The sequence below is a fragment of the Triticum urartu genome, chromosome 7 (assembly GCF_003073215.2).
Source record: "Triticum urartu cultivar G1812 chromosome 7, Tu2.1, whole genome shotgun sequence".
Taxonomy (NCBI): domain Eukaryota; kingdom Viridiplantae; phylum Streptophyta; class Magnoliopsida; order Poales; family Poaceae; genus Triticum; species Triticum urartu.
Window position 1 is genome coordinate 259,137,962 of NC_053028.1, and position 11,362 is coordinate 259,149,323.

The 11,362-nt window shown below is 42.9% G+C and overlaps 2 protein-coding genes across 8 annotated transcripts; one reads left to right on the plus strand and one right to left on the minus strand.

The window, feature by feature from the left end:
* Positions 1 to 655: 655 nt before the first annotated feature.
* On the minus strand, positions 656 to 4,969 carry LOC125520244 (OVARIAN TUMOR DOMAIN-containing deubiquitinating enzyme 1-like). The gene is made up of 8 exons (XM_048685109.1): positions 4,500 to 4,969; positions 3,588 to 3,653; positions 3,390 to 3,473; positions 3,193 to 3,315; positions 2,472 to 2,524; positions 2,254 to 2,303; positions 2,074 to 2,174; positions 656 to 1,196 (listed from the first exon to the last, which is right to left on the minus strand). The coding sequence occupies exons 1-8, from the start codon at positions 4,707 to 4,709 to the stop codon at positions 924 to 926; spliced, it is 960 nt and encodes a 319-aa protein (XP_048541066.1). The 5' UTR covers positions 4,710 to 4,969; the 3' UTR covers positions 656 to 923.
* A 143-nt stretch (positions 4,970 to 5,112) lies between these two features.
* Positions 5,113 to 10,982, plus strand: LOC125520243 (O-fucosyltransferase 13-like). 7 transcript variants are annotated; one of them, XR_007288574.1, is made up of 8 exons: positions 5,113 to 5,415; positions 5,504 to 5,595; positions 5,688 to 5,758; positions 6,027 to 6,115; positions 6,219 to 6,440; positions 7,869 to 8,836; positions 10,003 to 10,151; positions 10,241 to 10,982. XR_007288574.1 is itself a non-coding variant. In XM_048685107.1 (6 exons), exons 2-6 carry the CDS (start codon positions 5,534 to 5,536, stop codon positions 8,605 to 8,607), a joined length of 1,218 nt encoding a protein of 405 aa, XP_048541064.1. In that variant the 5' UTR covers positions 5,113 to 5,415; positions 5,504 to 5,533; the 3' UTR covers positions 8,608 to 8,918. The 7 variants fall into 7 exon arrangements, 4 of the variants coding, with proteins under 4 accessions (XP_048541064.1, XP_048541062.1, XP_048541065.1 ...); XR_007288575.1 differs by having other exon boundaries at positions 10,315 to 10,982; XR_007288576.1 differs by lacking the exons at positions 10,003 to 10,151; positions 10,241 to 10,982 and adding an exon at positions 9,231 to 9,995.
* The last annotated feature ends 380 nt before the right edge of the window (positions 10,983 to 11,362 follow it).

Genomic DNA, 11,362 nt, shown 5'->3' on the forward strand with positions numbered 1-11,362 from the left:
GCTTATATATATACCGGAAGCAAACACTAATACTCCCTCCAATCCATATTATTTGTCACTCAAATGGATGTATCTGAACAACAAGTAATATGGATCAGGAGGAGTATGAGATTTAATAATAAAAAGGAAAAGACACGGCCCCGAGCAACCATTCCAGTTCCATCATTCAGCTGTCCTGCCCTTGCTCATTTGAGTCTAGGCGAGAGGCAAAGCTAGAAACAACTATGGAAAACATAAAAAGCAAGCAACATGAATAAAAGTGGAGTGACTGAAACATAAAACCCAAGGAACATAATTCGTGAGCAAGAAAGGCATGAAAGCTAGTAATTCTGTAGTACAGGAAGAGATATCACCAATTCTAGAAATGCCCATCGTGTAGAAACAAACATGAAAACTTGGGCAAGATGACATGCCTTCCTATATACACCCTCAAATCCCAAATATAAGACGTTTTGGGAGTTCAATTTAAACTTGCCAAAATGTCTTATATTTAGAAACAGGGAGGTATACATGCTAATGAGATAATGGACAGCACCCAGGCATCAACCTGGAGCATGTCCCAATTCAAAGAGTTAAAAACAAAAGAAACTGATTGCTGAGATGAAGCATTATGATGCAGAGGAGTAAATAATTCAGGGAAAAACAAGAACCACGATTAGTCACGATATGCAGAGGGTCTTCTCAACAGTCAACCACAATGTTAAATCGTTGTGCTAGAGTACACTTACAATAAGGAAAACTTCGAATTTGAGGGCAGTGATAAGTAAAGCATGCTCTGATTACGCCCCAAGAACACACAAGTTCCCTCTTGTAAGGCCGCCTTTGGCAGCATGCAGGAGCAACACAACTACACGGTTCTAGACAACGTTTTCTCAACCTGAATTCATGGGAAAAATCAACCTTGGTGTTTCATCAGCCAGAGATCACTTTGGGTAGAGAATATCATAGTGACCAGGCCGGTAGAGCAGAGTAATGTAAGGTTTCTCCTCAGCCGGATTTAATCCCATTGCAGCATCACCTTCAGAGGAATTGGCTGCAGGAATGAAATCATGGTGGTTCACACTTAGATTGCCTGTGTCACAGGAGCTTCGGTCCAGGTACATCACGCGGATTGGCACCCCTAACGCATCTGACAGAGCAATAATGTGCACATGGTCGCTTTCCTCGCCCATTGGCTCCACAGAAGACTTGCAAAACTGCAATGCGATTTACAAATCAGGGTCAGTCCCTCGACTGCATATCTATGGACAGCAGACAACTTAACTGAAGCTTAATTAAAGCATGTAGGATAGCACCACACAAACACAGGTGAATACATCATCTCTTGTCCTAACATGGCTAAAACCAAGGAATAGGAAAACATAGGATAATACATTATGGGAAGTTAAATTCTACAGGAATTCAAATGATGGCACAAAGTAGAACTTGTTCAGCTACACCACAGGATAAGAACATGAACTTTCTCGAAAGGTTAGGTGTTTGCCATAGTTGTCTTATAAACAAAGGGAAAATTCTTTTGGAACTAGATGCAAAATAGTCGATACGGAAAATTCCTATGGTTACCAATCCTCCAAATCAAAAGGCTCCATATGAAATATTCATAAGGAATAAAATCCTCCAAAATTCCTCATCACAGAGGCCTATCCCTCGAAGAATAATCCACTGCTTACAGAGCTGCTAATTCTGTCCTACTCACATGATATCTAGTGTTGGCTTTGTGTAATAATTCTAAAGGAAACTGGCCCTGTACTCCTGTAGGAATACTGCCTACGGACACAAACACCATACCTAACGAATGGTTAAAAACCCATACTAAATGGCATACTATAATCACACCAGTCAACCTGTTTAGCAGCATTTAAGGCTGGGGCATGGAGTGAAACTATTGCAAGAACACTCTTGATTCCCATAATTCACATGAAATGCAAAACGACAACTCCCAATCAAATAGACTTACACAACAAACAGGACAGTGCATTACATGTTGACAAGGGGTATATACATGACTACTGGTACAATGTCTATGTTCCCACGACCCAGTGTTGCATACAAGAACAAAACAAAGAAGCTAACCTGAACCACGGTCGAATTTGTCAAGCCAGAAATAAATGGTTCAAAGAACTCAGCCCTCCTTTGAATTTCACCAGAGGTAACAAACCTAAAGAACATGACAACTAAAGAAGACACAATAAGAAAATAGTGTTATCATAGTCAAGAAAGATACGTGCATCATAAATATCTGATTGTACAAACCATAATCAGAAGTCGTTTGATCCCTGGTTCTTTCTAGAAGTTCTTCAGGCCTAAGGATACAAGAAAACAAAACAGATTCACCACAAAAGCAAAACTCTGATAATGGCCATGCCATACAATGTGAACAGTTAAAAAATGCCTCTTCCAACAACACTTATTTCCTTTTGTTCACATGAGATTATGCCTTAAGGAGACAAACACAAGTATAGAATATTTACCCAATAGAAGTTTCGTGTCCCTGCAGAACATTTTGCAGCTCCTCAATGAACATCTGAGGATAACAATGGAGAAAAATATTCAGCAAGGACTAAGGAGGCAAATTATGAGTCCAGGAGTATTTAACAAAACAATAATTCTATTGTTCATATACAGATTAATCAGCAAGGCTCAAGTTCTTCGATATGAGCATCTCTACTTACCCATCATTTTCAACCAATGCATATCATATACCAACAGAGCTCCCAACAAAACCATAAAACATAATAAAGACCATCTGGCTGGGCACAATGCATGGCATTCAGAAAGACAGTGTATAATATTTAGTTATTAACAACTAAGAATACTGTATATTACATCTCAGAGGACTTTACTCATAAAGAGCAACAAACCAATGCATTCATCAAGGGATTGACGAAAAGGTGTGCAGTATGCTTACTTAGATCATCAGTTGTGACAGTTAACAGTGCACAGGAGTTACAGGCAGGCATTTACTTTATTTTTCATTGCAGAAAAAAAAACCCGCAAGTTCCTGATTACCAACGAGTCATCTAGCAAATTCCCCAGAGACAAGTAGAAGGAATTGCAAACAAGTGCACATCGACAGAAGGAGCAGATCTAAAAGCTATTCAAGTGAGGAAGATCAGATGGAGTGGAGCAAAAAGTGATACGGAATGGGGCAACTAACGAGAGATGCAAAAAGCAAACATTGCATAGACTTACAGAGAAGAAGTCTTCAAAAGTGAATTCAATGTATCCAAGACCTGAAAGTGTCTTCTTGCACTGTTCAATGTTTTTTAGGATGCGCTCAACCTCAGCTCTATCTTGTGTCTCAAGGATATGTTCCTAGCAGCAAACCAAACAATTGTCAAATTATGAATAGACGTACTTTGAGTGAAAACCAACACCACAAATACTACCAGGTAGGAGAACATAAAGCTTCGATAAAAGCAGTTTCCATCTCCTCGTGTTCGTCTTAAAGCATCATATTGTTCACCAAGCAACTGCAGGTTAAGCAAGAAAACTTATGGAACAAACTGAAGCACCATAAAATGGCACACTGGATGAAGAAAAATAATACAGTTATCATGTATCAAAACAAGCAAACGAACAACCACCTTTATTTTCTCCTGTAAAATGGGGCTGCCAGACTGGAACTCTGCTGCTAAGGCGGAGAGAGGTTCCTGCAAGATTCAGAAGGTGCCAGTCAGAAAACAAATTGATAAGATACAACAGCAATTAATATGGAAGGCAAAACAAAAGCGGCAGAACAAAATTACAGATTAATACAAACAACACCATAACTATACAGATAACCATAACAGTACGTTAAATAGCATTTGGGTTCACAAGTACCGCCAAATGCACTTGAGATATGCAACTAGTTGACCGAAATGAAGAGAATAAGAGATCAGTCTCAGTATGTTATTTCATTTGACATGAAAACTGCGTGGATGTCGCTCCACAACATCTCATATGGCTTTCTGTCATGTCATTCTTGAACATCAAACTTCAAGCATAACAGCACATATTAGAGAAACCCTGGCATAGACTAGCTCAAACTCTGAGATAAATTTCACTACAATAAAGTAGTAGAAACAAATTTTGTTCTCCAGTTTCAGTGCCGGGTTGCCCCCAACTTTTCATAGGCTATTCCTACATTGACAAGCTGGATCAAACTCGTTCAGTCTGTTATCTACTGTACTGCATACCAGAAGATTAAACAAAGGGCTCGGCCAGCCCATAATAAACCCTTGATCCTATAACAGAACATGAAATGCTCCCCGTGTATCCAACCTTAGCCATTTCAAACGACAATTGACCAACGAAACTAAATTCCAGTACAACAGTAACCAGAACCAACATTCACATACTGCTGGATCAATCGGAACGAATCAACAAAAGCCTCGGCCAAAAATGGGCAGCAGAGGTAGCAACACTAGGTGTGATGATCCCGGCCAATTATACCACATGAACAAACGACAAGCCTATAGCGACTGTGGAATGAGAGAGGAGTCGAAACGCCTCACCTTGTTACCGATGTACGGCACCTGGGGTCCCTCGGGCTTGGGGTCGGGGTCGGGGTCGCCGCAGCAGGCGTGGTAGTAGTCCCCGCCCATGGAGAGCTCCACCGACACGGTCTCCGGGCTCAACCGGTGCGAGTTAGGGTCAGGCCCCGCCCCATCGCTTCCTCCCCCCTCGACGAGCGGCGCGGGGGCCGGCGGGGGCGCGTCGCCCATGGCCGCGTCCTCGGGGGCCGGAGCCGTGGCGCCGGTGTCGCCGCCGTCCGCCGCCTTGCGCTTGCGGGCGCTCGCGTCGGCCGCCTCCCGCGCCAGCTTCGCGTCTGGGTGGGTGGGGGTGGGGCTGGGTGACAGGTTGTGGGTGTGGGCTCCGGACGGAGTTCGAGACGACGGCTTCGATTCGGGCGGAGGAGACCTTCGCTTTTGTGGCAGTCGGAGATCTCGCCGCAGGCGAAACAAAGGGTATGTGCGTGTCGTTTTGAAGATAAGCCCTTCGCGTCATCCACCTTCATGGTGTACTTCGTGACCCTGACATGTGGGGCTGACGCAGCGGGCCCGCGTTCCATTTTCAGGAAGTTAACGCTGTTCCTGCTGGACCACCACCCTGCTCCATTCCCACACGCCACCTCTCGATCTGGATAACCATCCATGACAGGTGGTCCCTTATTTACATGTGGGACCCTCATTCTGGCGGACAGGTCGTACTTCCGTGCTCGCGGTGACGCCGCGTCGCCGCCGGCGATCAGATCCAGTGCTTCTCGTAGGTAGCGGCGTCGGCGGTGGTCATGTGGTCGACCGCGGCGTGGTGGTGGGCCCACCACCACATACGCCTCCTTCTCCCGGCCCTCTTCCTCGCCGCCGCCCTCTTCTTCTTCCTCGCCTCCCCGCGCTCCTCCCCATCCTTCTTCGCCCTACCGGCCTCCAGGTACGCGCCCCGCCCCGACCTGCCATACCAGGTTCTTCTGGACTCTTCCTGGAAGTTACAGATCCCCCGCATTGGGATTTTCCCGCAGGGAGCATTCGCCGTCGGGGTCGCGGCTCATATGGGCGCAGCGGCGTTTGGCGGAGTGGCGGCCGTGCGAGTGGTGGCAGACGGCAATGCCCGGTGAGGCCTTGTGTGCTTCGTGGTTTTCGGTCAGAGTTTAGGATTGGCTTGGGTTGTGGTGATGATTGGTTTCTGTCCCCGCTCTCCTTCAGCAGCTCCGTCGACGAGGAATGGCTACATCAGGATAGATTGCTACGGCGGCCTCAACCAGCTGCGGCGCGATGTATGTTAAACTTGGTTTATCCTCCTTGTAATGGAGTAAGACTTCCTTTTCTTATGTATGTACTGTTAAACTTGGATCATCTGGCCATGTACTGAATGCACAAGTGACAAGTATAGGCTCGTGGAGTCAATAGTGGGATCATATGATTTAGCTTTAGGAAATAGGTAGCATTGTATAGAATGTTGTGCAGTGGTGTGCGTTGTCGATTGGCTATGTTACAAGTTCCTCGGTTGTAATTATTCTGGCCTCTGGCGCAATTGTTCTGCAGCTGTGCGATGGAATTGCGGTTGCACGTCTTCTGAACGCGACAATGGTTCTGCCCAAGTTTGAGGTTGCTGCATACTGGAATGAGTCTAGGTACTGGAGTCACTTGGGGTGAAACGAAGGCTTCTACTGTTGTTTCTATGTAGTGCACTTCTGTTCAAAAACTAATCATGTGCTTATCAGAATGCTTTGTCAGTGGTTTTGCAGACGTGTTTGATGTTGATCACTTCATTGAGCAAACTAGAGGTTATGTGGAAGTGGTGAAGGATATGCCCGAGGAGATATCGTTGAAAGAGCCATTTAAGGTCGATTGCCGAAAACGGAAAGGACATTTTGATTATGTAGAAACAGTTCTTCCAGCTCTTTTAGAACATCGATACATTTCTCTGACACCTGCCATGAGCCAAAGAAAAGATAGGTATTGCCGAGTTATCTAGTTGATACCTGAAATCTACTTTCCATTTTCATAATACCAATTATCTTAGTCATACTGTCCATTTATTATTTTCCAAGCTATTTTGTTCATTGTTCACATCAAAGGTCTTGAGTTGTATCTGCTGCTGAGGATCTTAGCATAATGTGAAGGATGGATATAGAATACTCCCTCCGATCTTAGCATAATGTCATTGTATAGAGGCTGCATCAATTAATTCGGATTGGAGGGAGTAATAAGGCTGGCGATGAAGTTCTCCAGTGCTAAAATTCTTATATCTTTCGAGGGCACGTATATCTACCTGTAACTTAAAGTAGATAGATTGCAGTAATCCTTTCGAAAAATATATATTGCAGTAGTAGGTGTTCCTTGTATGAAGCAGATTCGTGGTGTCATTGACTGCATTCTTAAGTTGGCATACATGAGACATAGTATCATCAAGCAGTGTAGAAAATCATATGTATTTGTCGTATTTGTCTTTGTTTAGATGTGTGATGTAACCATGCAAATTATTTCCCTGTATTTATCTTTTTTTTCTCAGTGCAAATTAGGAGTGAATATGTTAAAAGTAGTCAGAATCGCGATTCTGTTGTACGATTCTACGACTTGACAATCCAAACTAACTCATGATTCTATGATTCTGTTTGGTAAAATCTATGTTTCTGTGATTTTCGTAGTGAAGATTCTGCGATATGCGACCCTACCATTAGGGCCCCGATCCGATTCAGAATCACGATTCTGACTATCAACCTTCGAATTTGGCATGCTGCGTTACTATCCAAAACTGTACACTCTCATATAAAAGTTATCTTCATAGCTTTATAGCCCTTCCCCCTTTCCCTTTGCAATCATCTTGAGCTCACATAATTGGAATAAATACACCGATACGCTATATTCTTGAGTGATAACTTTGTTTAACTAAGATGTCAGTTCATGCAATGCAAGACTTTCACGTGCCCTAAATTTGTTGGTTACATGACTTCTTTACTAACTCCAACCACTTCATCAACTTACCTAATCTTGATTTGTTGTCTGCTTTGTGATATGATGACCTACTGATAAATTTGTGCTGGGTTCTGTTCTAATGATTGTCATCAGTCCAAGAATACTTTTCACAGGTATAATCCGCAAGATGCAGATTTGCGGAGAATAAAACCATTGAGATAACTAGTAGTATAAACTTAGTTGGTGTTACCTCTATAGTTAGCTCTTTGCAATGCAACAATGATTTCATGGTTACTCGCAATATCTTATGAACCTAAAAATTGCATTGCTAACTTTTCTATTCATTGTGTCATTGATTTGATTGCTGAATTCTTGGTGTGTTGTCAATTTTAAACTTTTTACTGTGGTAATTATTCACCTTGGGTCTGCCTTTTCCCCATGCTGATGTATATGCCTGTATTTTATCAGATATCCAGCACATGTGAAAGCTTGTTACTGCCAAGGTTGCTACAATGCACTCCAGTTGAACAAGAAGGTGGAAGCCAAAGCTATGGAGCTTCTCCAAGCGATACCAAAACCTTTCTTATCACTTCACCTTAGATTTGAACCAGATATGGTTGCCTACAGTCGATGTGAATACAGTGCCCTTTCTTCCAAATCACTGGATGTGATTGAAGCTGCACGTGGGGAGGACAGGAATGTATTGATTGGTGATGCTGCTCGTCTGTGGAGGAACCGTGGAAAGTGCCCTCTAACACCAAGTGAAACAGCATTTATCCTCCAAGCACTAGGTATTCCTACGGAGACAAACATTTATTTAGCTGCTGGGGATGGGTTAATGGAACTCGAGGGCTTCACTTCGATCTACAAAAATATGTATACTAAATCGTCTCTCCTGACTCATGAAGATTTTGAGAGGATGCATGGCAACACAAAAGCTGCTCTCGACTACTATGTTTCAGTCAACAGCGATGCTTATGTTACCACATTCTTTGGAAATATGGATAAGATGGTAACTGCAATGAGAACAATGCAAGGGCTGCAGAAGACATTGGTCTTGAGTAGGAGGGCCTTCGCAAACTACACGGCTGCTGGACTGGCAGGGGACCAACTAGCTAAGGCCATGTGGGATGCTCACCGAGAGGATTATATCATGGGGAGGGGATTAGCTCTCCCTGAACATTGCTTTTGTGAGTTCAAGTTGTAGTACAAATGAGCCCATATAACACAAGGGCTAGTCTACACGGCCACCTTCCAATTGGTAGCACTAATAGATCGCATTGTGGCTGAGTTGCTACTGCAGTGGGCGTTATGCCCAATCTTCAGAAGAAACTGTTCTTCATCAGAGTCGCGAGCTGCACAGCGTCTTGATTCAGGGAGCAATTATCACTCATACAGCAATGCATCATGGCCTCTCCTCCTGTATACTGTTTCCGGTGAGTTCAGATAGTAGCTCAGACATGTACACGCAGGCTTACTACCTAGAGAATCATTCTGATGTTTCCTTTTACAACTGGATATATTGCCAGGCCCCAACTCTTGATATTTGAGGGGTATAGATAGGTTGAAAACATTGTTCTTAGATAACCAACGAGCAGGATTTTTTTTTTGGGGGGGGGGTATATGTATAATGTTGGAATTTTGCATTGTTCAGAAACTAGCTACTGACCTACTGTCAGGTGGCGTAATGGCTTGTGATTAATCTCACCCACCACTGGGAAATACACCATAGTTACATAGTTTGTTGTAGAATTGGGCTCCATAACCGGATTCTTATTGTGTGCATCGCAATGTTTACATGCTCAACTGCTTATTCATTCCTTTGGCTAGGGACTTGTTTGGTTCTTGATGCCCTGGTCAGTTTTGCTTCTAGAAGGAGAATCGGATTCCAACAACTGTCCCATCTCGATTGTTAACAAGTCAATGGGAACTATGTTTAACAAGAAGCCCTAAATGCAATGCATGATGCATTGCGCGCCAACGAGTGGAGTGTGCATCAATCACCCACTGGCGGTTGATACATTAAACAACACTTCCAGTTGCACAGGCCATATTCGTCATCACTCCGTGTTTGGGCTAGTAGTCTATGCGACCAGTGGTTACTTTCATATTTTACGTCATGGCAAGTAAGCTTAAATAAATTGGTGCTGAGCATGTCATCTTTAACTGTATTCCGTTGCTCGCGCCTTCAGTTTGGCAGCTGAAGCAAGCAACAGACGGAAGGATAACCTCTCGAGAGTGTATACCTCTTTTTTCATCATCGCCTTTTCAAATACGCAGACTGATGCAAGTAGTGTGATGTCAAATTTAATTTGAAACATGCTGCACGTACCAGTGGCCATCGTTTTGTTGCAATGTCGACTGCGTTGGACAAGTTATAAAACGACATGTTAGAAAGGACAGTGGGCGTGGGTGCTTTATTTGCTGTCTCTGAAGGGGGAAAAGGCCACTAGATTATCTTGACCTTGTGTGAACGCCGAGGACTCCAAGTCAATGACTTGAACCTGAGGAGACGTGATGCAACTTCCTCGTGGTTTCCTGAGTTCCGTACTTTCTGTATTTTGCTGAAGGCGGTTGCTTTCCGAGTTTGGCTTTGATGCAGGGGCTTCTGTGACTGTGAGATCTCATATCTGCTCCAATCAGAAAAATATTAGCAGGGAAATACAAGAAGTTTAAAGTGCATCATTGAGCGTTGGTTGAGCAAATTGCAATATCATTTTGAAGAAAATCAAGAGGTCAAAGTCAATTAAGGTACGCTAGCAAGCTGATACTAGTATATGCATATACCATACAGAAGGAGAAATTAACATGACACTTACTTTTGTCTACGAAATGGACAGTACCTCCGTTTCGAATTATAAGGTGTTCTGGATGTTTTAATATGGACTACGTATGGACTGATATATTTATATAGGGCCTTGATTCGCGTTCTAAGACCTTGCAGCGTCAACAGAAGCTAACGACCAAAAATAAGTCTAGTCTCGAAGACCATGGTAAGATAAACCATGTCTTTCAAAACTCAGACGGATCATTATATCACGTGTCAGTCCTAGCCAAAGAAGAACCGGCGGCGTATTACCCTTTTTTTACTTTATCAGACAGTGATGTCTCCCCGATGTAGAAGAAAATTCATTCTTGTCCTGTTTTTTGTGCGAGCACATGACTAAACTGGATTACAAATTAGACACGATGAGTGATGAGTGTGAAAAGGCAGAACCCATGAAAAATACCAACGGCGACAATCATCGGCGCGTCCTGCTGCCTAGAGACGATAAGTACAGACAGAGAAAAGTGGTCAATGGTGGCAACCGGTGAGGCATTCGACAACGGAAGTATAGCCATCGCCCATCGACAAGGGTAACTCATTATGACGGCCCTAGCTATGTACTGTACTGCCAAACTTTGGCACTATTTATTGTCATTTCATTATTGTTTTTGTCTGTAAAAAAAGCAACTATAAACTCTTTCTTAATTACTCCCTCTGTAAAACGATATTAGAGTGCTTAGACCATTAATTTAGTGATTTAAACGCTTTTATATTTCTTTACAGAGTGAGTAATAAATAAGGCAAATCTTTTACTTTCACTTTGAATTTATTTTTATTGGTTTGGTTAAGTCGCATAAGACTATTATTTTTGCCTAAGCAGACTCACCTAATGATTTATCGTAAAAGAGGTGGAGAAAATAAATTTTGAATCAGGTGTCTTCTTTCATCGATTTCGACATGAGAAAATCAACCAGTTTACACGCAGACAAAACCAGTGCCGTGAGACGCTACACTTTCATTGCAGCCTTCTGTTTGTTCATTCACACTTAACTTTTCTGCCGTGCTTTCTAATATTTGGCATGAGAAAAACTGTGGTAAAACTTTTCCACCAACTAGGGTGTGGCTGGATATCAATTAACCCGATCAAGTCTAAATCGAGTGATATTGTCACTTTTATCCTTTTATTTTAGTTTTT

Excerpts from the sequence above, each read along its gene's own strand:
- LOC125520244 (XM_048685109.1), bottom strand. The coding sequence starts at position 4,709 with ATGGGCGACGCGCCCCCGCCGGCCCCCGCGCCGCTCGTCGAGGGGGGA. Across the intron at positions 3,654-4,499 it reads TGCCGTACATCGGTAACAAG|GAACCTCTCTCCGCCTTAGC; the intron begins GTGAGGCGTTTC and ends TGAATCTTGCAG. Across the intron at positions 3,316-3,389 it reads GCTTTATGTTCTCCTACCTG|GAACATATCCTTGAGACACA; the intron begins GTAGTATTTGTG and ends GTTTGCTGCTAG.
- LOC125520243 (XM_048685105.1), top strand. The coding sequence starts at position 5,276 with ATGTGGTCGACCGCGGCGTGGTGGTGGGCCCACCACCACATACGCCTC. Across the intron at positions 5,596-5,687 it reads GTGGCAGACGGCAATGCCCG|CAGCTCCGTCGACGAGGAAT; the intron begins GTGAGGCCTTGT and ends GCTCTCCTTCAG. Across the intron at positions 5,759-6,026 it reads TCAACCAGCTGCGGCGCGAT|CTGTGCGATGGAATTGCGGT; the intron begins GTATGTTAAACT and ends ATTGTTCTGCAG.